Source organism: Hemiscyllium ocellatum, chromosome 4 (genome assembly GCF_020745735.1).
Source record: "Hemiscyllium ocellatum isolate sHemOce1 chromosome 4, sHemOce1.pat.X.cur, whole genome shotgun sequence".
NCBI classification, from domain to species: Eukaryota; Metazoa; Chordata; class Chondrichthyes; order Orectolobiformes; family Hemiscylliidae; genus Hemiscyllium; species Hemiscyllium ocellatum.
Genome location: NC_083404.1, coordinates 3605579 through 3632188, shown reverse-complemented (window position 1 = coordinate 3632188; position 26610 = coordinate 3605579). Strand labels below are relative to the sequence as shown.

The 26610-nt window shown below is 40.0% G+C and overlaps 1 protein-coding gene across 11 annotated transcripts in view; it reads left to right on the top strand.

The window, feature by feature from the left end:
- Positions 1-26610, top strand: part of unm_hu7910 (un-named hu7910) — a 214075-nt gene that overhangs the window by 84094 nt on the left and 103371 nt on the right. For 7 of the 11 annotated variants that reach the window (XM_060822659.1, XM_060822658.1, XM_060822654.1 and 4 more), the window contains 14 exons: positions 2264-2332; positions 3702-3773; positions 8756-8809; positions 8998-9048; positions 13073-13120; positions 13209-13253; positions 13337-13387; positions 14475-14525; positions 15964-16008; positions 18493-18537; positions 19296-19337; positions 20274-20318; positions 20437-20478; positions 21181-21225. In XM_060822659.1, the coding sequence (XP_060678642.1) occupies positions 2264-2332; positions 3702-3773; positions 8756-8809; positions 8998-9048; positions 13073-13120; positions 13209-13253; positions 13337-13387; positions 14475-14525; positions 15964-16008; positions 18493-18537; positions 19296-19337; positions 20274-20318; positions 20437-20478; positions 21181-21225 (705 nt within the window). The remainder of the gene's footprint in view (positions 1-2263; positions 2333-3701; positions 3774-8755; positions 8810-8997; positions 9049-13072; positions 13121-13208; positions 13254-13336; positions 13388-14474; positions 14526-15963; positions 16009-18492; positions 18538-19295; positions 19338-20273; positions 20319-20436; positions 20479-21180; positions 21226-26610) is intronic. The other 4 variants (XM_060822663.1, XM_060822657.1, XM_060822653.1 and 1 more) reach the window with 3 other exon arrangements.

The following is a 26610-nucleotide window of genomic DNA, read 5'->3' as shown; positions in this document are numbered from 1 at the left end:
ACCATGCTCTGGCGCCATCTTGGAACACTGAACACAATGAGATTTTACTGCAGTAGAGTTCATCTTCCTCTCTGTTAGAACAGAATTAAGCAATTTGGCTCATTGAGGCTGTTCCACCAATCGATCATGGCTGATGTGTTTCTCAACCCCATTCATCTGACTTCTCCCTGAAATTCTTGATCCGCTTACTAGTCAAGAACCTATCTATCTTTGTATGGAATATGCTCAGTACTGTGGTCTCCACAGACTTCTGCGGCATTGAGTTCCACCAATTCGCCACCCTCTGGCTGGAAGAATTCCTCCTCGTCTCACCAGCATCTTGTACGGTTGCAGTAAGACCTCCCTATTCTTATACTCCAACCCCTTTGAACCAAGGGCCAACATTCGACGAACCTTTCTGATTGTCTGCTGCACCTGTGTGCTAAATTTGTGTTTTGTGCACAAGTATCCCTTCACATTTCTAGTAAACATGTTTTGGTAATAAATTTGTTGTGAACATACAAGTTGAACACCTTAGATTTTTTTTTCCTCTGGGAAGCATAACAGGAGCAATATTTTAAACTGATACTACTTTATAACTGAACAAACTTGTCCTGCCATCTCCATGAGCTAACAAATGGTCACTGCGACACACAGTATTACCTACGTAGGCTGTAAAGCAAAGATAAAGGCTGTTAGACCCATCCAGTTCATATATTTAAGCTGTACTGGAGCCTATTTCCATTATTTCTTGTCTATACCTACGATTATAACTCTCTTTTGTTTTCCGTCATGTGATTTTTTTAAGTTTCTCCTTAAATGCCCCTCTCATTCCCTTTGACCACGTCCTGTGATAGGAAGTTTCTCTGGAATTCCCTTGAGGATTTTGTTTTGGTGATTGCCTTATATTAATGATCTCGAGTCGTGTATTTCCCACAAGAGAAAATATTCTATATCCACTCTTCTTAAAACTTGTCTTAAATTTAAACACCACAATTGGTAAAGATATAATACATGTGTTTTAATATAAAAACAAATATTATGACTTCCACAAAATTATATTATAGCAGCTGTAATATTAAATTCATGTGAAAGCCACTCAATTAGCACAAAAGTTCGATGTCATTTTGACAATTCTATCACATTTCATCTGTATTTTGGCGAGAAAGGGGTGATTCCTTCTCATTGATACTGTAAAAGCACTGCTGCTAGAACCTCCAGCTGTATATCTGCACTTGCTTTAGAATTCTGAGGTAACCTTGTGTGACTAAAATGAATTGTCATTTTGAATGCAGTTGTGAAAAATTAATTTCAAACATTCTGTTATAGCACCACTTTGAATCTCATTGAAGGCAAACTGTAAACATCAGATAAATTGTTCTGATTACTCAGGATTTTGCATCTTCAAAAATATTTTGTCATTACTTCTAGATTGTTTGTGATTTTACCAACTGCATGATTTCTACCTTGGAACTTCACCAAATTTCATTTGGTATCTAATCATCCTGACAGACTTCAGCCTTCTGCTTGGCCTTGCTTGGTATAGCATGAACAGTACCCTCCCTTCAAAGATTTTCTTTTTGCAATCTCTGTCTACCTAACAGCTTGGTAATCAGTGGCTTGTCTTGCACTGACATGGGATACTAAGTGTCAATAATTAAGTTGATTCTTGTTCTTTTCTACCAGTATTCTTCTTGGTTTCCCTTCGTTGGTGTTCATCACTTTGGCTTTTAAATATTTTTACCAAATTATGTTCTATATTTTCTTGATCCAAACTAGCCCATGTTTTGCTTCCATCTGCACTTAGATGTATGTTCAATCACTGATAATTAACATATAATTACAACATTTATTTGAAATGTTTGCTCAGATAAAACCAATCAAACCTTCAAGCCTATTTTCAGACATTTTTACCCTTCTGTTCTACATTGTGTTTCTATCATTTCAATAAATCTCCTGGCTTTCGCTACACCACAGTCGTTTGCTCACCTGCTTTCAGCAGAATTGATTGCCTTAAGACTTGTGACCAGTCGAAAATAAAACAGTTGTTTCTAATAGTTAGAGACCAGAGAAACAATTCAAGTGCTATAAACCTCAAATTGGCCATCAGGTTTGTAACTCACCTTTTATTAAGATTACCCAGCCTGGAATTAATGTCTAGCAGTGGATGATCAAAAATTAAAGAAGAAGAAAATAAATTACCCAACATTTTGTTCATTACACGCTACTAAGTACAGGACTATTTAAATTGAAGTTGTTTCTGTGAGAAAATCTGTTCTTTTAGAGGCTGACAAAGAAGAAACAGAATCAATGCAAGCAGATGTGACTCCGGCGCCCCTCAAACGCATACCAGGTCGGTATCTTTGCTGCTTGAAACATTGTTGTCCCAAATATTTAAGCAGGACTGATAGACATGAGCTGTAAAAATCAATAAGGTAGGAAACTTGATAGATTTTGGTAGAAACAACAGATGATTAAAATGATACCAAAAGCGTATGGCCATATATCTGAAAGATTGTAGAAACATAAAATTTTATAAACTATTTGTCATGCCCCTCGTTATAGGCAGTATAATATCTATTAGATTAGATTACTTAGTGTGCAAACAGGCCCTTCGGCCAAACAAGTCCACACCAATCCGCCGAAGCGCAACCCACCTAGAACCATTCCCCTACATTTACCCCATCACCTAACACTGCGGGCCAATTTAGCATGGCCAATTCACTGGACCTGCACAGTTTTTGGACTGTGGGAGGAAACCGGAGCACCCGGAGGAAACGCACACAGACACGGGGACAATGTGCAAACTCCACACAGACAATTGCCTGAGGCAGGAATTGAACCCCTGTCTCTGGCGCTGTGAGGTAGCAGTGCTAATCACTGTGCCACCGCGTTGCCCCTCCCTTTTATTCTGTGTAAATCTGACTGTTACATTGTTGAAAATTGCATCCATTTTCAAGAGACATGACTTCTGGCTATCTTAGGAAGAATTCGCAACAGTTCGCTTTCCTCCTTGCAAAGGATCCAATGAAAGACCGACCCATTTCAATTAAATATGAAAAGATACTCGCATTTACTTTTTAGTTTTTGGAGTAGATTGGTATTGAATAGGATAGTGAGAACACAAATTTTAACATTCAAATACAAAGTGATTTGTATCGATACAGCCCATTTAAAAATATTTCTCAAAATCCCAAGGTGCTTCAGTGGAGCACCAGCAAATAAAATTTGTTAACTTTTGCACGAGATATTTGGAGAAGTAACCAAAAACCATTATATTTTGTGGAATGAAGAGTCAGAGAAGTTTTGAGAAAGATTTCCAGAGTTTAGGGCCTTGACAGTAAAAAGACAAAGCTGCCAGTGGTGCAGTAATAAAAAGTCTGGGAAGTCTAAGAGGCCAGAAGTAAAGTGCAGAGATCTGGATGAGTTGTAGGGCTGGAGGAGATTGCAAAGATATTGGGTTCAAAAGTTTCCTCATTGAGACATGTTACATGAGAGATCGTATAGCTCAGTAAGTGTGTGATCATTTAACAGAATTGTAGAGTTAGTAATAAACCCATACATTTAACTCCATATTTTTCAGACATACTTTCAAGTAAGGTGTTTAATAAAGTTTTACAAGAATATAATTTGGTCCTCAAAATTAGCCGAGCGCAGGTTTTGAATGTTGGCATTTGTGCAAGTTTTAGACACACGCACACATTCTTTTTCTCATAATTAAGTGGAAGAGCCGCTAATGGAGGAAGGGCCAAATGAATATGAACAGGATGAAGATTTCAAAGATGCTGAAAAAGGTGAGCTTTTGTAAACCTATTCCTGTTTACATAAAATAGTTAGGCAACATATCTCATCATCATATTTCATCCCCATGTGAGCAAGATGTTAAGAAGCCAAGAGTTAAGATCCAGTGTGTTTTAGCAGGTTTGTACAGTGTATATGTGAGTGAGTCTTGCCGTCCAGCAAGATCCCAAGTGAATTTATCTGTTCCTATGTGTATTAAATGTCAACAGGTGAAGCATCGTTCTTGAAGTTACAGTGAAAAGCTAGTTTAGCTTCCCTTGTATTATCCAGATAACTTAATTTGATATTTTGCAGCAGTCTTCATAGTGGAGGATACTGTAAACATTCCCAAAGATATAAACAAAGTGTTAACAAAAAGAAAGGTCATGGAATAGTTTTCTATTACAAGGGACAAAGTATTTGACAAACTAATTGGACTGAAGGCAGACAAGTTGCCAGGACCTGCTGTTCCTTTCCCAACAAACTTTAAGGAATTGGCTGCAGAGATAGTGGAGACATTGGTTAGAATATTCCAGAACTACCTGTATTTCTGGACAGTTCCAGAGGATTAGAAAACTGTGCATGTGTTGCTGCTCTCAAAGGGAGGGAGACAGCAGGAAACTGGGCCAGTAAGCCTAATACTTGCCGTTGGGAAAATGCTAGTCTATTTAGAAAAACTTAAGGCAGTCAAACAGACTCGATCAATATGCATTTGTGAAAGGGAAATCATTTTTTTGACATGCTTGGGTTCTTTGAGGACATAACAAGCCGTGTTAAAGGAAACTGATAGCTATAGTGTGTTTGAATTTCTAGAAGGCATTCAATAAGGTAACACATGAATGATTATTAAACAAGGTCAGAGCTCATGGTACTGTGGATAATGTGAATTAAATTGAATTAGGTTAATAGTCTCTCATACGTGAGTACAGTGAAAAATTTACAAGTTGGTACTTACGGTACCATCTTAGGTACAGAATCCTTGGTACAAAGCAGAGAAATAAGGAAAATAAAGTTTTGAAAATTTAAAGATTACAGTCCTCCTTACAAAAAGTAGAAAAACAAAGAAATGCAGTTAAGAGTTCAACACTACAGTCCACATGTGCCTGGCATCGCATTCCTCACATAGGCTCGGCCCCGAGCTACTCGCGAGGGCGAGGACCTGGCTCCGCACTCCTCGTGAGGGCTTAAGCCTTGCAGGCCCTCACCCCTGTCACCAGCCTAGCCTGCTTGCAGTTGCTGCCTTGCAGCCTGTTACTCTTCCTGCCACTACTTCAGGCTGCCTGCTGCTGCACTCCTGTGCTGGTACTGCTGACTCCCCAGCTGCTTCAGTGATCTGGATCTTGAAGAAGCAGTGATACTGCCAACTGCTAGAGTTGTGTCCAGGCACACCAGCTGCTCCATGGCTGACGGTCACAGCTCCCAGCTGCTGCTGTTCTGCTGCTGCCTCTATAACAGGGCTCTCAACAGAAAGTAAATACAGCAAAGAAACAAATTAAAAATAACTTAAGGGAGACAAATGGCTAGAAAAGCAGTTGAAGTGGACAAGCTGTGGCTCAGGAGCCCTCCTCTGCCGCCATCTTATCCTGGATTAAGGATTAGTTACCATGCAGAAGACAGAGTCTCGACTAATGGGTATTTTCCAGTTTGGAAAGGCTTAACTAACGGAGTGCCACAAGGGTCGGTCCAAGGACCTAAATGATTTACTATCAATATTAATGATCTGAAGACAGGCACAGTGTAATGTATCCGAGTTTGTACTGAGACAAAAACAGGAGGGATAACATGTTGTGATGAAATCTGAAATGGTATGTAGATAAATGGATTGTGGGCACAAACTTGGCAAGTGGAGCCTTATGTAAGGAAGTGTGATATCTTGCATTATGGCAGGAAGAGTCACAAGGCAGAGTATATTTATATGGAGAGAGGACCCTCAACCATGCAGTCTAGAGGGATTGGTGTGTTCTAGTGTATGGAAGACAAAGTTTGTTTGCCAGTGCAGCATGTATTCATCATGGGATATGGGCATTGACCATGTGCAAACCTATGATGACTTCCAGGGTTTTGACCCCGGATCAGTGAGATGTATCCACTTGGAGGGGAGTGCGTTGGTGTGATCCCTTAAGGCAAATGATATTTATTGCTAGGTGGCTAGAGTTTTAAAATTGGGGCAGCTTCTTATAACTGTGTGCAGTGTGTTCTTCTCAAGTACCGTGTACTCTTTTGTTCTGATTTGAGAGAATATATTGACATTAGAGACAGATCAAAATAGTTTTCACTGGACTTGTTCCTGGGGTGAAGTGGTTGACCTATCAAGAGCGGCTAAACAGATTAGTCTTTATTTGTTAGACTTCAGAAGAATGAGTGGTGATCTTCTTGAAGCATTCTTTTGGGACTTGACAAGGTAAATATTGAGTAAGTATTTCTACTAATGGGACATAGTTACAGAATAAGGATTCCCAATAGAGATGTGAACAAATTTATTTCCTCACAGGCAGGGAATGTCTGGAAATCTCTACCCTGGTTATGGAAGCTAGATCACAGCAAGCATTTAAAAAGGAGATAGATCTTAGAAGTACCAGGAGTTGTTAAGGGCTTTGATGAACTCACGTGGCAGAGTTGAGGCCAGGGCAGATCAGTCATAATAGAATAGATTTGTAGGATGGGCTTGAGAGACTGAATGGCCTCTGCTTGCATGTCTTCCAGTGATCAGCTTACATAGATCCAGAAGATTGGGACTATTTCCTTGGAGAAGGGATTTGATATTCAAAATTACCACGGTCTGAAAAATGGAGATGGAAAGAAATTGTTCACATTGGTAGATGGCTCAAGGGCAAGAATGCACATATTGGGGGTCATTGGCTGAGGTAAAAGTGGGGGCATGAAGGAAAATAGTTTGTACACAGTGATTGAGATCTGAAGGGCACAGCTTATGGTGGAGGCAGATTCAATCAAAACAATCAAGTAGCATTGCTCTGCAAAGGAAGAACCTGCAGAATTATGGGGTCAAGGCAAGGCAGGGATAAGTTTCTCCTTTTGAGAATTGACGATGGTATGATCAGTTGAATAACCTCCTTGGGTACTTCAAAAGTTTTGTGTTTTGAGAGAGATATGAGATATTTGGAATGGAAATATATATCCAAAAACATCTCCCAGTTGAAGGAATAGTTACCTTGATGTAGTCATTCAGGCAAAAGTGATATTAAGTTCTGTGCGTTGGATCCCATTACGTCCATGGATAATTGACAAGGTGATCACATTTGGTGGGACTGACTGAGACATTAGTAGACCTGACCCTGCTCATCTTTGAGTATCATGAAAGTTTTGTGGCAACTCTGATAAAGCAAGGCCTTTCTGCTGCCTTGTGAGCATAAAGGATTCTCATCACTACTTAAAATAAACCGCAGGGAGTCCCTGGTGTCGTAGTTGATATTTATCCTTCAATTAATACCAAAATAACACACGGTTGTTAATATATGACCATTTGAAGGAGCATGCCACACTTCCTACATTACACCAGTTCAAGACTTAAAATGTCTTTCATTAACTCGAAAAACTTCAGGATGTCCTGAGATTATAAAAGCCATCCTAGAAATGCCAGTCTTTTTGCAGTAGACAGGCAGGAGGCTGGAAGAACACAGCAAGCTAGGCAACATTGGGAGGTGCAGAAGGCAAAGCTTCTGGTGTAAGTCTTTTTCAGGACCGGGGGTAGGTGTCAGGGGCAGTTTGGTGGAGTGGAGATACGAGAAGACAGCTAGAGGGTACGACCTGGTTGGTCAGTGGTAGGAATGAATCCATTTGGTGGCTGGGAGCAGTGGTAGGGAGGGAGGAGGGGTTGGGAAGTGAGTTGGGGAATGGGGAGGGAGGTTATCTGAAATTGGAGAACTTAGTATTAAGTCTTGTGGACTGTAGGCTGCCCAGATGGAAGATGAGGTGTTGTTTCTCTAGTAGGCACTGTGATTTGTTTTGTCAATGGAGAAAGTCGAGGATTGTCATGTTGGAAAGGGATGATTGGGCAAATCGAAATGGGCAGTGACTAGGAGGTCTGGTCAGCCCCTGCAGTTCCAGCTGTGAGGCATGGTGAGCCATTCCCTAACTTTACATTTGGTCTCTCAGATGTAGAGAAGACCACATCGGGAGTACCTGATCCAGTAAACTAGGTTGAAATAGAGGCAGGTGAAACCGTCTCACCTGGAGGACTGTTTGGGACCCTGGATGGAGGAGAGGGGTGTGGGAGGGTGGGGAATAAGGATTTGGTGAGTTTACCAAGGACTATTTGAGTGAACGGTCCTTGTGGAAGGCAGTGAGCTGTGGAGAAGGAAAGATTCAGATGTTCTTGGTTGTGAAGCCTAGTTGGAGTTGGTGGAAGTGTTTCAGGATGATGCAAGAGACTGGTGGGGAGGTAGGTGAGGACAGAGGAGACTCTGTCTTTACACAGTGCATTACTTTCTCTGAAGGGTAGACTAGATTGTGTTTATCACTGACTGCAGTTTAACATGATGGAAGAAGACTGCTCTGGAGATATAAAAGTAGGACAAGATTGTGGATAGAGTTTGGTGTTGGTGATGCATGAAATGGTCCTAAAGATGATATGATACACATCTGGGAGAGGGAAATTATTATAGAAAGGTATAATCATCTGTGACCGTGCAAGGGGCAATGGAGGCATCCACTCGAAGATAAGAATTGAAAGCCAATAAGAGGAGAGTGTCGAAACTGAAGCTGATTGTGAGAGAAATCAAAAGCTTGAAGAACTGGGGAGATGTTCCCAAGAGGGAGTAATAAATAATAGTTCTTGATCATCTTGTCTGTTCTTTTTTATAGTGTGTTTAATGCTGCATTCCCTCGAAGGTTGTATATGTGATTGATGAAACATATAAATGTAAATGCAGATGCTTATACGGTGGTTTGCTTCTAGATGAAGAAATTGAAATCTGTGCTTGAAATTCAATTTTAATAACCTAGTAATAGAATGCAAGGTTCTGCTTTCCGTTTGCAGATGAAGTTCGAGATGATACGTTTGAGCCTGAACCTGTGGAAGCAGATACTCGAGGTTTGTACATCACTTTTAATTACTTAATTAAAATATCAACATTCCATTCCTTAAATAGAATACTTTTTGAGTTTAAAGTGGTAGAAGAGAAGATTATACATTTATGTGCAAAAATGTTTACTGATTGTGATTGTTTCAACTGGATGTTATACCCTCGATTTTAATAAATCGGTGAATCTCTATTATAGAAGAGTCTGAGTACATGGAAGAGGAAGTGTCTGAAGGATCGGAGGTTCCAGGTACTCCATGCAATTTTATTTATGTTAATTAGTGTAATAATTTCTGTTGGTAGGAGAGCGTTACATGGTGCTGGATAATAGAATACTTGAATTGTAACTTTGAGATGCTGATTTTCCTTCGTGCCAAAGATCCATCTTTTCAACTGTCACAATATGTAATGTGTTAAACAGGCAGCGTATGTCTGTCAACAGAAGTGAAGTTAACAATTCAGTTTGTCTGTCTTTGCAACAAGGGAGTGATGCAAGGTACAAAAAAGAAAGATGATTAATTTATTTGGAAGAATCATGTGCATTTGATTAACTTGTCCAGTCAGATACTAACTTAAAATAAGAGTGCCTATAATGCAGCACCTGGTATGAGCCCAGAGAACCCCATAAAGTACACGTAGCTTTGAGATATGAAGTTAGTAAAGAGCTGTCCTAAGTATTGTTTCATTCTGAATATTTTATTGCTCTTGCCTGTGTGAATATATATTCTTGTAAGTTATTCCACGAGTAATGGCACTCAGTGAAGTTTTAATCAATGATTATACATGTAAAATAACTTAGCAATTCCCATTCTAGTAACTTAATTGGATGAGTTAATCGCTTATTTCATTCTAAAGTGTCCTTTAAGGACACGATCCCTTGGAGACACAAGCAGAATACTACAGAAACTGAAAATCTAGAATAGAAAAAATATCTGCTGCAAATAATAATTGAAGTGTGGCAGCATCTGTGGAGAGAGAAAAATAGTTAATTGTGTTTGATCTTTGATCTATCAGAACTGGACCAGGACCAATGCATGGTCATGGACTTGAATTGCTAACTCTTTCTTTCCTCACTGATACTGCCAGATACGATGAGTATGTTCCAGCATTTATAATAGCTGCTAAATCAATGAGACTTCAGCATTGAATGTTCATCACCTTTCTAGTAAACAAAACTGATTCTTCTATGGAACATTTGATTGGAAATAAAACAGATTTTTCCAGCCTCCAAAGCTAATTTCTCTCATAAGAACATGTACTAGGAACAGGAGTAGGTGATTCAGACTCTTAAGCCTGCTGCACTATTTCACGCGATCATGGTTGATCTCATCTCTGTTTCAACTCCACTTTCCTGTCTGCTTCCCATAACCCTTCAACCAATTAGTAATTAACAATTTATCTATTTCCTCCTCCAATTTATTCAGTGTCTAGCATCCACCCCACTCTGGGGTAATAAATTCCAGAGTTGTGATCCTTTGAGTGAAATAATTCTTCCTCATCTCTGTTTTAAATCTGTTACCTCTTATCCTATATTAATTACTGGTTATAGAGTCATAGAGGTGTACAGCATGGAAACATACCCTTTGGTCCAACCCATTCATGCTATGAACCTGCACTCCAAGGTCTCTTTGTTCAACCATTCAACATTTCCCCAGAAGGGGAAACATCCTCCCTACATCTACTTTCTTAGTCCCTATTAGCATCTTGTATACCTCAATTAAATCTGATTCATCCTTCTAAACTTGTGTATTGACCTCATTAGATATGTTTTTCACCTCTGAATAACCTAGTGAACCATCTTTGAACTGCCTCCACTGCAATTACAACCTTCCTCAAGTAAGAGCACCAAAGTTTTATGTGGTGCTCCAGATGTGGTCTCACCAATGCTTTGTATAGTTGCTGCAACACTTCTCTACTATAATACTCCATTCCTTTAGCAGTAAATGCCAAAATTCTTTACACTTCTGTTCATTGTATCCAAAAATGTACAGTCAGTCTGCATTGTGATGTTTAGGTCAACCTTGTCACAGCACGTCAGTTCAAGAAACTCTAATAAATTTGTCAAATGTGAAATCCCATTCACAAAAGCAACTCTTTCTGATTACCTTGAATTTTTCAAAGTGCCCAGTTATAGCTTCCTCCATTCTAGCATTTAACACCTAGCATCTTCTCTGTGACAATCTAACTGGCCTGTGTTTCCTGTCTTTCTCCCCTCTTGAATAGTCGATTTACATTTGCTACTTTCAAAACTGAAGGAACCTTTCCAGAATATAAACAAATTTCAACTTTCAATGAACCCTCCTTTGTATCTGCTCCTGTTGCATAGCAACCATCATTTTGTTGGGTCTCGGGCACATCTTCGACATTTTGCTGCATTAAGTATAGTTTATAAAGTTTTGTTGACTGAAAGTGCTGACCAATATGCTGGCTATTGTAGAACATTATAGTGCAGTACAGGCCCTTCGGCCCTCAATGTTGCGCTGATCTGTGGAACCCATCTAACCTACGCTATTCCATTTTCATTCATATATCTATCCAATGACCATTTAAATATCCTTAAAGTTGGCGAGTCTACTATGCCCCTACTACCGAGTAAAGAAATTACCTCTGACGTCTGTCCAAGATCTATCACCTCTCAATTTAAAGCTATGACCCCTTTTGCTCGCCATTGCCATCCGAGGAAAAATGCTCTCACTGTCCACTCTATCTAACCCTGTGTGTGTCTTTGGGGGTCACCTCTCGACTTTCTCTCTAACAGCCTCGAGTCCCTCAGCCTTACCTTGTAAGACCTTCCCTCCATACAAGGCAACATTCTAGTAAATCTCCTCTGAACCCTTTCCAAAACTTCCATGTGCTTCCTATAATGCGGTGATCAGGACTGTACACAATCCTCCCAGGTGCGGCCGCACCAGAGGTTTGTTCAGTTGCAGCATGATCTAGTAGTTCTGAAACTTGATCCCTTTACCAATAAAGGCTAACGCACCTTATGCCGCCTTAACAACTCAATCAACCTGGGTGGCAAATTTCAAGCATCTATGTACCTGGACACTGAGATCTCTTTGCTCATCTACCCTACCAAGAATCTTACCATTAGCCCAGTACTCTGCATTCCTTTTTCTCCTTCCAAAGTGAACCAACCTCAAACGTTTCCACATTGAACTCCATTTGCCACCTCTCTGCCCAGCTCTGCGGCTTACCTATGTCTCTCTGTAACCTACAACATCCTTAATCTCTATCCACAACCCTACTGACCTTGAAGACATGGTGCCTCAATGGTTAGCACTGCTGCCTCATAGCGCCAGGGACAAGGGTTAGATTCCAGTCTTGGGCGACTGTTTATATGGAGTTTGCACGTTGTCCCCATGTCTGCGTGAGTTTCCTCTGGTGCTCCGGTTTCCTCCCACAGTCCAGAGATGTGCAGGTCAGGTGAATTGGCCATGCTAAAATGCCCATTGTGTTTAGTGTGTTAGTCAGGGGTAAATGTGGGAAATGGGTCAGGATGGGTTATTCTTCAGAGGTCAGTGTGGACATGTTGGACCGAAGGGCCTGTTTCCATACTTAGGGAGTCTATTCTAATCTAATCTTGGTGTCATCTGCAAATTTACTAACGCATCTTCTATACCCTCATCCAGATCATTTGTATAAATAACAAACAACGGTGGACCCAAAACAGATCCTTGCGGTACACCACCAGGATGAATACTTCCCATCAATCATCACCCTCTGTCTTCTTTCAGCTAGCCAAGTTCTGATGCAAACCGCAAAATCCCCTTCAATCCCATGCCTCCGTATTTTGTACAACAGCCTACATAGTGAACCTTATCAAAACGCCTCACTGAAATCCATATACACCATATCAACCGCTGTACCCTCATACTCCTGTTCACCTTCTCAAAGAACTCAATATGGTTTGTGAGGCACGACCTACCCTTCACAAAACTATGTTAACTATCCCTAATCAACTTATTCCTTTCTAGATGATGAAAAATCCTATCTCTTATAACCTTTTCTAACACTTTACCCACGACTGAAGTAAGGCTCACTGGTCTATATTTACCAGGGTTGTCTCTACTCCCCTTCTTGAACAAGGGGACAACGTTTGCTACCCTCCAGTCTTCTGGCAGTATTCCTGTAGACGATGAGGACATTAAGATCACAGCCAGAGGCTCTGCAATCTCCTCCCTGGCTTCCCAGAGAATCCTAGGGTAAATCCTATCCGGCCCAAGGGACTTGGCCTTGTACTTGAGCCTTTTATCAGTATCTTTCTCTTTTAGAGGATTCTGGACCTGAAGCTTCAGTTGTACCAGAAGACACAATTCTAGGTAGTTATTACATATGTCATCCAAATAATCATCAAAAATGTGGTGAAAAGTCATTAATGTTACAGAAACACTTTTTATTTCCTTTCAGAAACATCAGAAGTGACTGAGGAAGATGTTGATGATATTGTTTCAGGTTTGTGCTTTTACCTGTAAACATATGAACTTTAACCACGATGCATGATTGCTCATATATTAACCTGAAACTATTTGTCATAGATGATGCTGAACTTCAGCCTGAGGAGGTGGTTTCTGAACGAGAAGATCCAGGTATGTATTATGATCCATGATCTAATTGGTACTGTACTTAGATATCTCTTGCAAAGTGATTGATTGACCCTTTTCCACCGTCATTGTCTCATTTTTGGGTTTGGGCCATGGACTTGCATTGGATTGGCCCACAAATATACACCACATCAACTGCATAGTCTGAGAATTAGAAATGAGAGCTGTTAGGAAGCACTTCTACGTGCACAGGTTGAGATATGTTTGGAACACTACTCCACAAATGGCAGTGAATTAATTACTAATTTTAAATCAGAGATGGGAAGTCTTTCTTGAAGCACATGCATTAGAGCATATGAGCCAAAGGCAGGTGTGTGCAGTTCAATCACAGATCTGCCATGATCTCGTTAAATGATGAAAATAGGTTCAAAGGGCTGAATGATCTACCTCTGTTCCTATGTTAAGCATCATTAATCTCCCTTTGTTCTGTGACACTTCTGATCTTCAATCTCCCTTAATAATTCCCCGCTCTGCCCTTCAGCCCTACACCTTTCCTGTCTATTCAATAGCATAAATGTGGTACATATTTCTGATGCACAGTACCATCTAAGGTGGCTGGAAGGAACAGTTAGTGTATACATGAAGTTGTCAGAATGTCCTTCCATGTGCATTAAGTGTGTTAATATTCCAGCTGGTATCTGTTTGGTAATTTAGGTTTTGATGGCTTTCCTTGAGGGAGAAAGTGAGGACTGCAGATGCTGGAGATCAGAACTGAAAATGTGTTGCTGGAAAAGCGCAGCAGGTCAGGCAGCATCCAAAGAGCAGGAGAGTCTACGTTTCGGGCATGAGCCCTATTCCTGAAGAAGGGCTCATGCCCGAAACGTCGACTCTCCTGCTCCTTGGATGCTGCCTGACCTGCTGCGCTTTGCAGCAACACATTTTTGGCTTTCCTTATACCCTTGCTTGAAGTCAGTGTACTGAAAATTACTGGTCAAGAGATCATAACATGTACCCCAGGAATTTTGATGTAACTCTTTTCATTACCACATCACACATTCTGAATTAGGATGATGCATGTAGTTAGGCAATGCTACTTTGACTTTCAGCACAGTACATTTGTTACTTTTTTCAGGATTGTATGAATCTGAAGTTGAAGATTTCTCTGACCAAGTGGACCAGGAAGGTAGTGCATGCTTTGTTTATTTATGTACTTATTGCACAGCTATTTATGTTCAGTGGTTTATAGCTTTTAATTGCTTCTGATAAGAATGAACCTGGTCCGTTCACATGGGTATTCCAAGTGAAAGATTTATTTTGTTATTGGGGTATGTTGAAAATTCTACTTTGTCATTCTTTCCGCTGCTCTTTCTAAATATTTAATGGGATGAATAGATTCAGTATCCATTGGGAAGTTGTATTAGATTAGATTACTTACAGTGTGGAAACAGGCCCTTCGGCCCAACAAGTCCACACCGACCCGCCGAAGTGCAACCCACCCATACCCCTGCATTTACCCCTTACCTAACACTACAGGCAATTTAGCATGGCCAATTCACCTGACCCGCACATCTTTGGACTGTGGGAGGAAACCGGAGCACCTGGAGGAAACCCACGCAGACACGGGGAGAACGTGCAAACTCCACACAGACAGTTGCCTGAGTCGGGAATTGAACCCGGGTCTCAGGCGCTGTGAGACAGCAGTGCTGACCACTGTGCCACCGTGCTGCCCACTTCTTGACGTTTAAAATGTAATTTGAACTTTTTAAAATTGGTCAACTTTATTTTAACGTGTGAATGACTTTGTTTTGGTTTTTTAGTGAAGTGCAGTAAGACAAGGGCAGTAGTTTGATTAGTTGTGGGAGTGCAGTGGTTTAGGAATTTGAAACAGTCTTGAGTTCTTGACACCAGGTTACTGTAACTAAATTTCAAGAGGAATTGAGCTTTATTGTGTGAGCATGATCAGTGGTAGAGCACACTCTCTAAATACGAGATTGTAATGTGACATTTTATTGCAGAGCCTTGGGAACAAAATGCCAGCTGCTTTTGCAGTGCAGTAATGAGGAACTGCTACCCTGACTGAGGTTTTGTCTCTCTAATGAGACAATACACACACCCCCAATTTATCCCTTTGAATGGACATAAAAGGCCACATGACTGCAGAACACTTGGGCAGAGATTTCTAAAGATTCAGAATTCTGAGTAAAGAAATTTCTCCTCATTTCAGGCCTAAAGCATGCCTCATTGTTCTAGCAACCCATCTACCCCATCATGGGAGACCATTCCACGATTCCATTCTATCCACATCATTGGAGCAAAAACAACGAATGAGAGGTCATCTGTTGGCTAAGGGTTGTTTATCTGCCTTTTTCATGCAATTCTCAGTTCCCCACTACAGCATTTTGCCCATTTAATTTACAGTCAATGCAAAACTACTAACAGAAAACCACAGCCTGGATGCAAAGATAATAAAAAGCTGCTGCTGCTGTTTAGCCATTAGGAGCAAATGTTGGCTCATATTCTAAGATTAAACAAACTTTTATATAAAAACTCGTAGGGATAAACTAGCTTTTGGTTGTCAGATATGATTATGCCGCTTGTTAAATCCTACATTTTACTTGCAGATGAAATGGATGAAGAGCTGTCGGAGAGCGAAAAATTTACTGAAGGTAAATATGACTTGTAGTGCAGGTTTGTACGTTCACCACTTTTGTTTTATTGTCCTTTTAATTGGTGTCGGTGTTGTGAAATTGTTGAGCAGTAGTGACCTTTCACCTTATTGATGGTAAACTGCAGTGTAGACTGTTCCATGATTGGTATTATACCATGTAAATACATAAATTGGTATAGTAGATCATACAGTAGAAAAATAATCAATAATCTCCCCTTTATATTTGTTCTTTGCTTCTTCCTCATTCTGTCTTTTTACAGTTTGCCTTCCATCTCACTCTTGTTCTTTCCTCTTTTACGTAATTGCTTGACTCATTTCCCCCCCCCCCCCCCCACTGCATTGTCAGTTACAATTTATCTCATACTTTCTAACCCTCAATTTCTGTAAAACTTACTGTCCCATCTCTGTAATTGTCTCCAGTGTCGAGTGTGTTCCTTTATGAACTTCCCCAATGAAGTGCAGATTGGATATAGTCTGGTTTTGGTTTCACACTAACATGGATCCCAGACTAGATTCAAGTTAGTCCTTGTGACATTGCACAGAAGAAGTGAACGTTGACGCCATGAAGTCCTTAGATGAAAGTGAACTAGAATTGCTGGGAAATGGATTTTGTTAAAATGGGGCATAAATGCTGAGCAACATCTAACTAAATATTTTTTTGACCTAAAGCTTGTCTGACCGTAGTAATCTTAAACAACATTTTTGCCGTCAGAATGTAATACGTGGAATTCAATCATAATGAAACATTGTCCATCACATGGAATATCCCCCTGCCGCCGCCCCACGCCGGCTCGCGCTCTGTGTGTCTGTCTCTCTCTCGCTCTCTCTCTCGCTCTCTCGCGCTCTCGCTCTCTCGCTCTCGCTCTCTCGCTCTCTCGCTCTCGCTCTCTCGCTCTCTCTCTCTCTCTCGCTCTCTCTCTCTCGCTCTCACTCTCTCTCTCGCTCTCACTCTCTCTCTCGCTCTCTCTCTCTCACTCTCTCACTCTCACTCTCTCTCTCTCACTCTCTCTCTCTCCCTCCCTCCCCTGATGTGAATTCTCCCAAATTGACATTGGTATATCGCTGTAACAAGGGCCATGCTGTTTTGTCTTGTACGCATCAGCACAGAATAGCAAGGAACTTCACTGAGAGCATCAATTGAAACTACGTTATAGGAGAGTCCTGATTGATGGCAGCATTACCATGGGGGTACATAGGGAATGGCTGTACACCCGAGCTATTATGGAGTTGAAAAGGTGCAACACATGAACCTTTTCTTTCTGGTCACAAAGCAAAAGGCCCTGGGTGTGAAAGTGTGCAGCTTCAAGCATGTGTCCATGACCCACACTGTGAGTCCTCCTACACTGCCCGGGAGAGTGCTGGAGGCAGATCCCATAGGTGATTTCACATGAGAGCTGGATATATATTAGAAAGTGATGAATTGAGAGGGATGCAGATATGGGGTTGGTAAATGGGACTAGCTGGGTAGCTGTTTTTGGAGCTGGTACAAACGTGATGGTTGCGTAGCTGCCTCCTGTACTGTGAAATTGTGTGACTAACTTTCAATTGATTATTAGTGCAACTGCTATTCCTGTTGAACACAAGATGAAAAGTATTAACAGCATTTCTATTGCTCAACATTGCTGAACTTTGCATTGTACAATCTGTCATGTTATTTTCAACACGGACAGTTTCCTGGCTCGGAGAGACCGCTTGGGAATTACTGTAGTCAGTCAATTTGGTTGGGTCAGTAGACCAGACCTTACATTGTCAGAACTTTTAGTAAAAGTGGTGACAGGACCAAAATGGAGTGGGTGCAGTATTTCAATTCTGTCTGGTCAGTTGGACCGTACTTGCTTCAAATCCAAGACGATGAAACTGCAACCAAGCAGCATTATTTTTCAGCAAGGAGGAAATTTAAAGATCAAGTTTTGTTGATGCTTCCTACCAGTTGCTAATTCAATCTTGATGACTTATCTTTATGCAAAAAGTATATTTTGTTTATTGTGTTCTCAGCTTGCTTGTTGCTTATACTGACTGAGCCGAGCTAATTCGGACTTGTTCATTTAATAATCGTTTTTTTAATTGGACGTTCAAAAAGATGTATTCATTTTGGTCAGTTGTTAATTATTTTTCTATTGAGGTCTAATGTCCCAAGATGCAATACTTTTGAAAAGATTCGTAGCTATAGACAAGCAGTTGGTTATTTTTAAGATTGTTTGGTGTCAAATTTTGTTTGATGCCTTACTGTGTTAAAGGCCTATCTAAATAAAAGTTGTTGATGGGCAGGAATGTGATGTCTAGATCAGCTGCTTGAGTACCTGAATATAAATGTGTTCAATTTTTTGCAAATGAATGCTAACAATGTTTGCTTTGCAAAGTACTTGTAAGACAGCCAGTAAACCTGGAATGTGCCCTGGCAAGAATCTTCTCAGCATTGAAGGGAGATTTGGGGGAGTTGATTGGGAAGTTTTTTAAAAAAGTACTTTTGATTCACTATTAGCAGACGTTGACCTAGAACATGAAGATACAGTGGAAGAGTTTTATGGTAAGTGCCTTGTCACTCCTCTTGCCTTTCAACAAACAAATGTGATCTTTAAATTCTAAGCAAAGTGAAACAGCTGTTAATATACTTTAGGTTCTACCACAAGGCCACCTTAAAATGTAGGAGCAACGTTAAGCATTCGAACCAATGATTCTGCTCTGCTTTTGATCTGATATGTTTCTCAACTGCATTCTACTGCCTTCTCCCCATAACCCTTGATTCCTTACCAATCTACCTCTGTCTCCAATATACTCCTTGACTTGGCATCCACAGCCCTGTGCGGCAAAGAGTCCCACAGATTCACCACCCTGTGGCTGAAGAAATTCCTCTTCATCTCCTTTCTGAAGAGTCTCTTCACTCTGATGTTATCCCCTTAGGTCCTGGTCTCTCCTACGAGTTGAAAGCATCTTCTCTATGTCCAGTGTATCCAGGCCCCTCGATATTCTGTAAATTCAGCCAGATCTCTGGTAATCCTTCTAAACTCCATTAAGTACAAACCCAGAGTCCTCAACCACTACTTATTTGATAAGCCCTTCATCCCTGGGATCATTCTTGTAAATCTCCGCCGGACCCTACAAAGAAAATAAAGTAATAGTCGCCTTAGGTTAAATGAAACATTGCAGGCTGAATAATAAAATATTTTGTTCCCTGAAAGCAAGTCCATCACACTTTCTGCTCTAGTGAGTATTGGAGAGGAGAAATATCAATTGAAATTATCATTATAAATCTGGAGCTTGACTGTTTTTAAATCTTCCTACTAGCTGAAGAAACAGAATATGTCCCAGGAACAGAAGATATACAAGGTTTGTTTACATCTTTAAACATCTATTCCATGATTGTGCTCTGAGGCATCTAGCAGTTAGTGCACAGATTGCCAACTTGATCGGATTTCAGGATTAGGGCTATCTGTCCTGCTGTCCAGCACTGCCAGTATGTTTCAGTTTTATCAGTCATCAGTTTTGATCAGAAAGCCAAATGAACAAAAACAGTAACTATTTCGTATGTCAGCCCATCAAAGCAAGTTAATTGTCAGCTTTAATTCCTAAATTTGATTTAAGTTGCATGCAAATGACCTCCAGTAAGAACTGAACCTTGAAACAGGCTGTCAAGAAATGAGAAATCACTGGACTCAAAACATTATTGTTTTTCTCTCTCTCTACAAACGGTGCCTGACCTCAGTTTCTCCAGCATTTTTTCATTTTTTGCTCTTTTCTACATGAAATTTTTTTTCTGTAAAAGGGAATGGGAGCACCCCATTTTTTTATGTTATGTAAAAGAAAATACCACAGATGCTGGAGATCTGAAACTAAACAGAAATTGCTGGCAAAACTCAGCAGGTCTGGCAGCATCTGTCGGAATGAAGTGTCAGTGGACTTGGAACATTAACTTTGCTTCCTCCCTGCAGATGCTGCCAAACCTGCAGAGTTACACCAGCAATTTCATTTTTTTTGTTCCATTGCATGATTAAATACCTGTTAAGAATCTTGCAGCCGATAACTAAATTATATCCATCAATTCTTCTGAATCTGTGCAGCAGTATTTAGTATTTTTAGCTGTGCTGAATCTCTGTTTTATTCTTTGTTCAGATTCTTATATTCAGGTTTATATACATTTTAGTTCAGTCCTATAACATGGTTCTATCTCTGATGGGCTCAGAAATTTTATGAATCCTACATGAAGGATATAATTTGATTTTATATGTATGCTGCCTTTTACTGTGGCCTCTTTTTATTTTTCAGAGGTGTCTCCTGTTCTTGAAAGTACAGATGAAGATAGCCAATCAGGTTTGCATTGAGATCACCTTTCATAGTTTTTCCTTATTATTAAAACAAAATCTAACAATCTTCTGGAAGTTAAGGGTGAATATTACTAACAAAATGTCAATTTTATTACTTACAACAGCCTATGGATCTCAGAACTTGGATGTGGAATCTGAAATCCAAGGTTTGTCTGACTTGGCTGTCCTCAATCTTATCCTGTCCTCTTTGTAGTTTTACATGCCTGTATTTTCTTTATTGGAGTTGTGTGCTTAATGGTATTTTGCTGAACTTGTATTCCAGTACAATTCCATTTGTACCCACCTATACTTCAGTATCTCTCTCACCTGAATATCTTCATGCTTAGTTGGCAGGTTATTTAGAAGATATTAGAATTGGTCTTATTTCACCTTTTTATCTTGCACACTTTGCAGCCGGAGTCATTGAGCTGTAGTTTGGTGTGCAATCCATGGTGATTTTCTTTTTCCTCAAAAGTTAACTTTCCCTATGGTTACCTTTCCCCAAGCCCAGACCAATCGAGGCCACAGCTCTGCCCCAGCTATCATTTTGGGTGAAATCTGATAACTGACCATATGCCACAATGTGCAAATACCAAAGAACCTTGTTTGGTACCAGCAATGGCAACAAAAAGTAAGAAGAGGTTCTGTTATCTCATGCTATAAATACTGTTGTATCATGTGTGGTTTGTGTATTGTGGATGTTAGTTTAATCTAATTACTTTTGTTTCTTACCATTCCGCAAATTGCTTGTTTTCATTTGCTTCTATTGAGAAAGAAATAGCATGACTCTTATGCTTTTAGCACGCTTCCTCAGCTTTCCTTGTACTTCTCACAGAGGCTAAAGCGTTCTTGTTCTTGCTATTTTACAGAAGCAGTACCTCTCCCAGAGGCAGCAGAAGAGCCTATAGAAGAAGGTTGGTATCATTTTAAAGTGTAATTTTCTTCTCTCATATTAAGATGTTGATCTTTATGCGACATACAAGTATAAGCAAAACAATTGACAGAAATATGATCTGGTTTATCAGGTTTATCAAGCTTGTCCACTTACCTGGTCCCATATGGTTGCAATGCCCTCTGCAGCATGATGCATGTTCTTTTGGGAGATGCAGTAAACTAGATTTATTAAATTTTGATTGAAGTGTTCTTTGAAACAGTGCAAAAGCATGACCTATGGTGGTAAAGCCTGTATTTTCACTAACACCAGAGCAATGCTTGCAATTAACCACATGAACATTTCTGAAGGGTTTAAAAAGAAATTGACAGATTTTTATTTTAAGTTTGTCTCATTCCCCAAATTTTTTTCTCCCTGATATGAAGAATTTCCTTCATTCAGCTTTCTTTAAATTATCCAGAACTGAAGAAGCATTAGAAAAATAGATGAGACAGTTATGTTATAATTTCTTCCAGTAAAAGAATCATGTAATATTAATAATTAAAAATTCCCTCTTTAACCGATTTATGAGATTCCTGGTTAATGGAAACAATTTTCTGGAAAGTCTCAGTAGATCTGGCAGCATCTGTGGAGAGAAATCAGTTAACATTTTACATTTTGGATTCACTGACACTTCCTCTTCCACCCCCCCCCCCCCCCCCCCCAACCAACATGCGCGCACAAGTGGACCCAAAACATTCACTGATTTCATTCCACAGATGCTGTCAGGCCCACTGCAATTTTGCAGCAATTTCTGTTATTGTTTCAGATTTCCATCTGCAGTTCTTTTTTTTTTCTCCCCCTTAGTGGAACTTCAGTGGCTTTTTGTTTACCATTTAGTTTGGATAAGATGTTGAATGTCTGCATTTAAAAAAGTAGTTTCTGGACACAGTATAAGAATAAGGGGTAGGCCATTTAGAACAGAGTTGAGGAGAAACTCAAGGCCAAGTCTCTGGATACTTTCAAGAACGAGATGTATAGAGCTCTTAGAGATTGTGGAATTGAGGGTTATGGGAATAAGGCAGGAACAGGATACTGATTGTGGATAATCAACCATGATCATAATGAATGGTAGTGCTGGCTCGAAGGGCAGAATGGCCTACTCCTGCACCTATTGTCTATTGCTGTACTCTCTCGAGTTTAGAAAAATGTAAGAGATCTAATTGAGGTATGTAAGATGTTAAAGGGGATTGAAGAAGTAGACATAGGATGTTTTCTCGTGTGGGACAGTCTAGAATGTGAGGTCATAATTTTAGGGTAAGGTTTGAAACAGATAAGGGGAAATTCTCTCAAAAGGTCACAAAGGTGTTGACTTCACTCCTGAAAATTACCTTGAATGCTGGGATTTAGAGAAATTTTGAGATCAATATTTAATTGGGAACAGATTGAAAAGTTCTGGACAGCGGGCAAGAAAGTGAAGTTGAGGACAAGATGAGATCAGTCATGAGTGTATTAAATAGCGGTGCAGGCTTGAGAGGCTCCTCCTCATTCTTATATTGTAAAGTAACATCAAGAACTATAACTACAATTCTTGACCATCTGTATTAACTTGTCTCAATGTTCTGAGTCCCATCCATTTCTAAGATTAAGCTTTCAAAATGAGAAGTGTGGCAGACACTGCAGGTGTTGTATTCTGGATGGGGAGAGGCAATATAAACTGAATGCTGTGGTATAACGTCAGAGGGACCAAGGGATCCATTTGTTGTTTGTAATATACATAAATGATCTGGAGGAAAATGTGAGTGATCTGGTAAGTTTGTAGATTACACTAAAATGGGTGGAGTTGGAAATGGTGAGGAGGATTGTTAAAGAATACAGCAGGATATAGATAAATTGCAGATATGGACAGAGAAATGGCAGATGGAGTTTGATCCAGACAAATGCAAGGCGGTGTATTTTGTAGGATCAAATTCAGATGCAAATGAAAGTGGCAACACAGATGGATAAGGTGGTCAAGAAAGCATACAGATCACTTGCCTTCAATGGCTGAGGCATCAAATACAAAAGTTGGCAAGTTATGTTAAAGTTGTACAAAACTTCAGTTAGGCCACGTTTGGAATATTGTGTGCAGTCCTGGTTGCTACGCTACCAGAAGGACGTGGATGCTTTAGAGAGGGTGTAGCGAAGGTTTACCAGCATGTTGCCTGGTCTGGAGGATTTTAGGTATGAGAAGAGATTGGATGAACTCTGTTTTCATTGGAAAGGTGAAGGCTGAGTGGTGACCTGATAGAGGTCTACAAAATTGAGGGGTGGATAGTTAGAGGCTTTTTCCCAGAGTGGAAAGGTTAGCTAGAAGAGGGCACACGGTAAGGTTAGATTGGGAAAGTTTAGGGACCAGTGCTGGGAAAATCTTTCACCCAGAGGGTGGTGGGTGCCTAGAATACATGGCCAGTAGTAGTAGTGGAAGGCGTGTTAGCAACGTTTAAGGCATATCTTGATAGTCACATAAACAGGAGGTGAACGCTGGGATAGAACTCGTGTGGGCAATAAGTAGCGGGTTTAAGTAAGAAATGGAATTGGTGCAGGCTTGGTGTGCCGAAGAGCCTGTTTTTGTGCTGAATTGTAGTGTATGCGCATAGGACTTCCAAAATGACTGCAGATTAGGAAAGAAATTACCAAAGCCAATGGAATCTTGGAATTCCATAAATTGAGCAAAAGCTGAACATTTATAAATGCTGAACATTTGCTGAAAATCCTGATGAAGGGCTTGTGCCTGAAACGTCAAATTTCCTGTTCCTTGGATGCTGCCTGACCTGCTGCACTTTAACCAGCAACACATTTTCAGCATTAATCTATAGATGCCCGGAACTTGCTGATGCCAGATGCTTGATTTTGGGCTGGGTGCATTAAATTACATCTGATACACGCAGCGCTCTCTCAACGTGTGTAAATCAAACTGCAGCCCATTAACTTTGTTATGTATGTTATTTTTTCCTGTCATACGTAAATCAAAGAGTGGCTTTACTTGATCCGTTTGTGAGAAAGAAAGAGGCTTACATGTTAGTACCAGAGGACTTCTCAAAGCATTTTACAGCCAACCTGAGCCGCATCTTTTCTAACCTGAATGAAATTAGCTTTCTCTCTTCCTCCAACCCCCAGAAAAGTTATCATCACTCTAGAGTATGCCAAATGACTTCACCTGAGAAGGGGGGGGAAAGTGCTCCCAAAGCTTGTGATTTCAAATAAATCTGTTGGACTGTAACCTAATGTCATGTGACTTTGACCTTGTCAACCCCAGCCCAACAATTGTACTTCCTATATGCAGTCACATTGTAATATGATCACTGTTGCCCAAAGGTTTCCTAACACATGATTCACTTGACCCACCTCATTTCCCAGGTCCAAATCCAGCAAAGTCTGTCTTGTTGGCACAGGTTTCAGCTCTTAAAAATGCTCCTGAGTACACTTCATAAATTCCTCCCTCCTTTCTCCTCTGTGCCTTTTAGTGTGTCAATCTCTCAATCTATATTAAGATAATTAAACTTTTTCGATTGGGGCTACTCTATCATTTTTGTACCTCTATAATTGTTTTGCAAATTTGTTCCCCTCTACCCTTCCAAATGCTGAGGTGTGGAGTCCACCCAGTAGTGTAATGGTATCACTCACTTGTTTCTTACATCTAACCAAATGCTTAATTTGTTTTCAGTCAGCAACTCGTCCAATAATATGCGTACTGTAATGCTGGATCATGTCATTTTTGTTTTCAAAAGCCACCTCTGTGATGCTTTATCAACTGCCTTTTGTAAATCCTATGTGCAGGTATGCAGAATCAATTGGATTATTCTGACCAATAATTCCCAAAGAGCACAGACAGGTTGTAAACATCCTAAAGTCACTCCAGTATCTCTGATAACAATCGAAGTCTGCAAGTGATCACAGATTGTATATCATTTCTTATATTGTATTTTCTAGCAGCTTCTCAATGCCAAATTCATTGACTGTTACCAAGATACCTTACAGTTACCAAGCTTTTAGTTCATAAGTAATAGGACCATGAGTTCCTTTCTTTAAGCTACACATGAGAAAGTAGCTCCCATTTTATCTTTCCTGTTCTGTGTTGCCCCACAGTGCTGAAAGTGTTCTACAACTTGCTGCATTATGCGCATTACCTTCAGCTGAAACCATTTCAAATTTAGCTGCTTCTGTTGAGACTATTTTAATTGCATGCTTATTTTGCTGTACTGCAGCTGTCATTGCCTTCAGGAGCAAGGATTGATACAAGCTATTTGTTTAACTCATCAGCTGTATCTATATCACACATTAACCTGTTCTCAAAAGCTAAATATTGCTTTCATTAAATTCTGCCTTGTAATGTAACTGAAAAAACATTCCCATATAATTGAACTTCTCTGCTGTCCACTTCATATATTTGTAATATACACATATATAACATAATTGGATGGAAATACACAATCGAATGTCATAATACGTTCTTTAATTGCCCTCTGTTACTGATCCCTACTGTCCTGCTAGTTAAATCTTTCATAAATTTAAAACTAATTTCTCCACACATTTCCTATTTAGCCATTTTATCTTCATTTTATGTTGAAACTTTCTACCCTAAGGATATGCAAACTTTAAACAGACATTTATAAATAGGTGAAAGTGAGGACTGCAGATGCTGGCGATCAGAGCTGAAAATGTTTTGCTGGAAGAAGGGCTTATGCTTGATTCTCCTGCTCCTTGTTTGCTGCCTGGCCTGCTGCGCTTTTCCAGCATTTATAAATAGGTGCCAGTTTTGTTAGCCAGCAGTAAATTGAAAATTTCCAATGTCAAACTCAACACTAAACTTTCAACAACTCTTAACAGATCCAATGTGATATTTTTCCCATCAGCAAAATCGGTTTTAACTGCACTTGATGCAGTCTCAACTTTTTTTGGATTGTCCTTTTCTACATAATAGCACTGTTGAACCAAGGAATTCTCTACAAAAACTGTAAAAGTTAGCAAGCTGAATATTGCAGATGTTATTCCTCTCAAAGGAATGGATAATAAATGCTGGTCTGGCCAGTTACACCATATCGTGTGAAGGAATAAAGAAAAAAAACACTGCATGGATTAGATCATTACACTTGCATGCTAACTATTGATGTCGTGGTGAGGAATTTGGGCGCAGAATGAGCACCAAAATCAGTGTGGATTAGACCTCTCAGTACCACACCCTACAACAACCTGGTTACTAATGGAAAAGGTTTAGCTGTTCTAAAATTTCTTGCCCACTTAAAGAGAACTGGAATCTCCAAACTAGAGTAGGTAGTGAGTATAATCTCTTGCATAGTAACAGGAAAGGGAAAGATTCAAGTTTTTTTTCTAACTTGTGAAACAGGAGAAAGAAAGAAGGCAATGAAGAGACAGGCATTCAAAATTT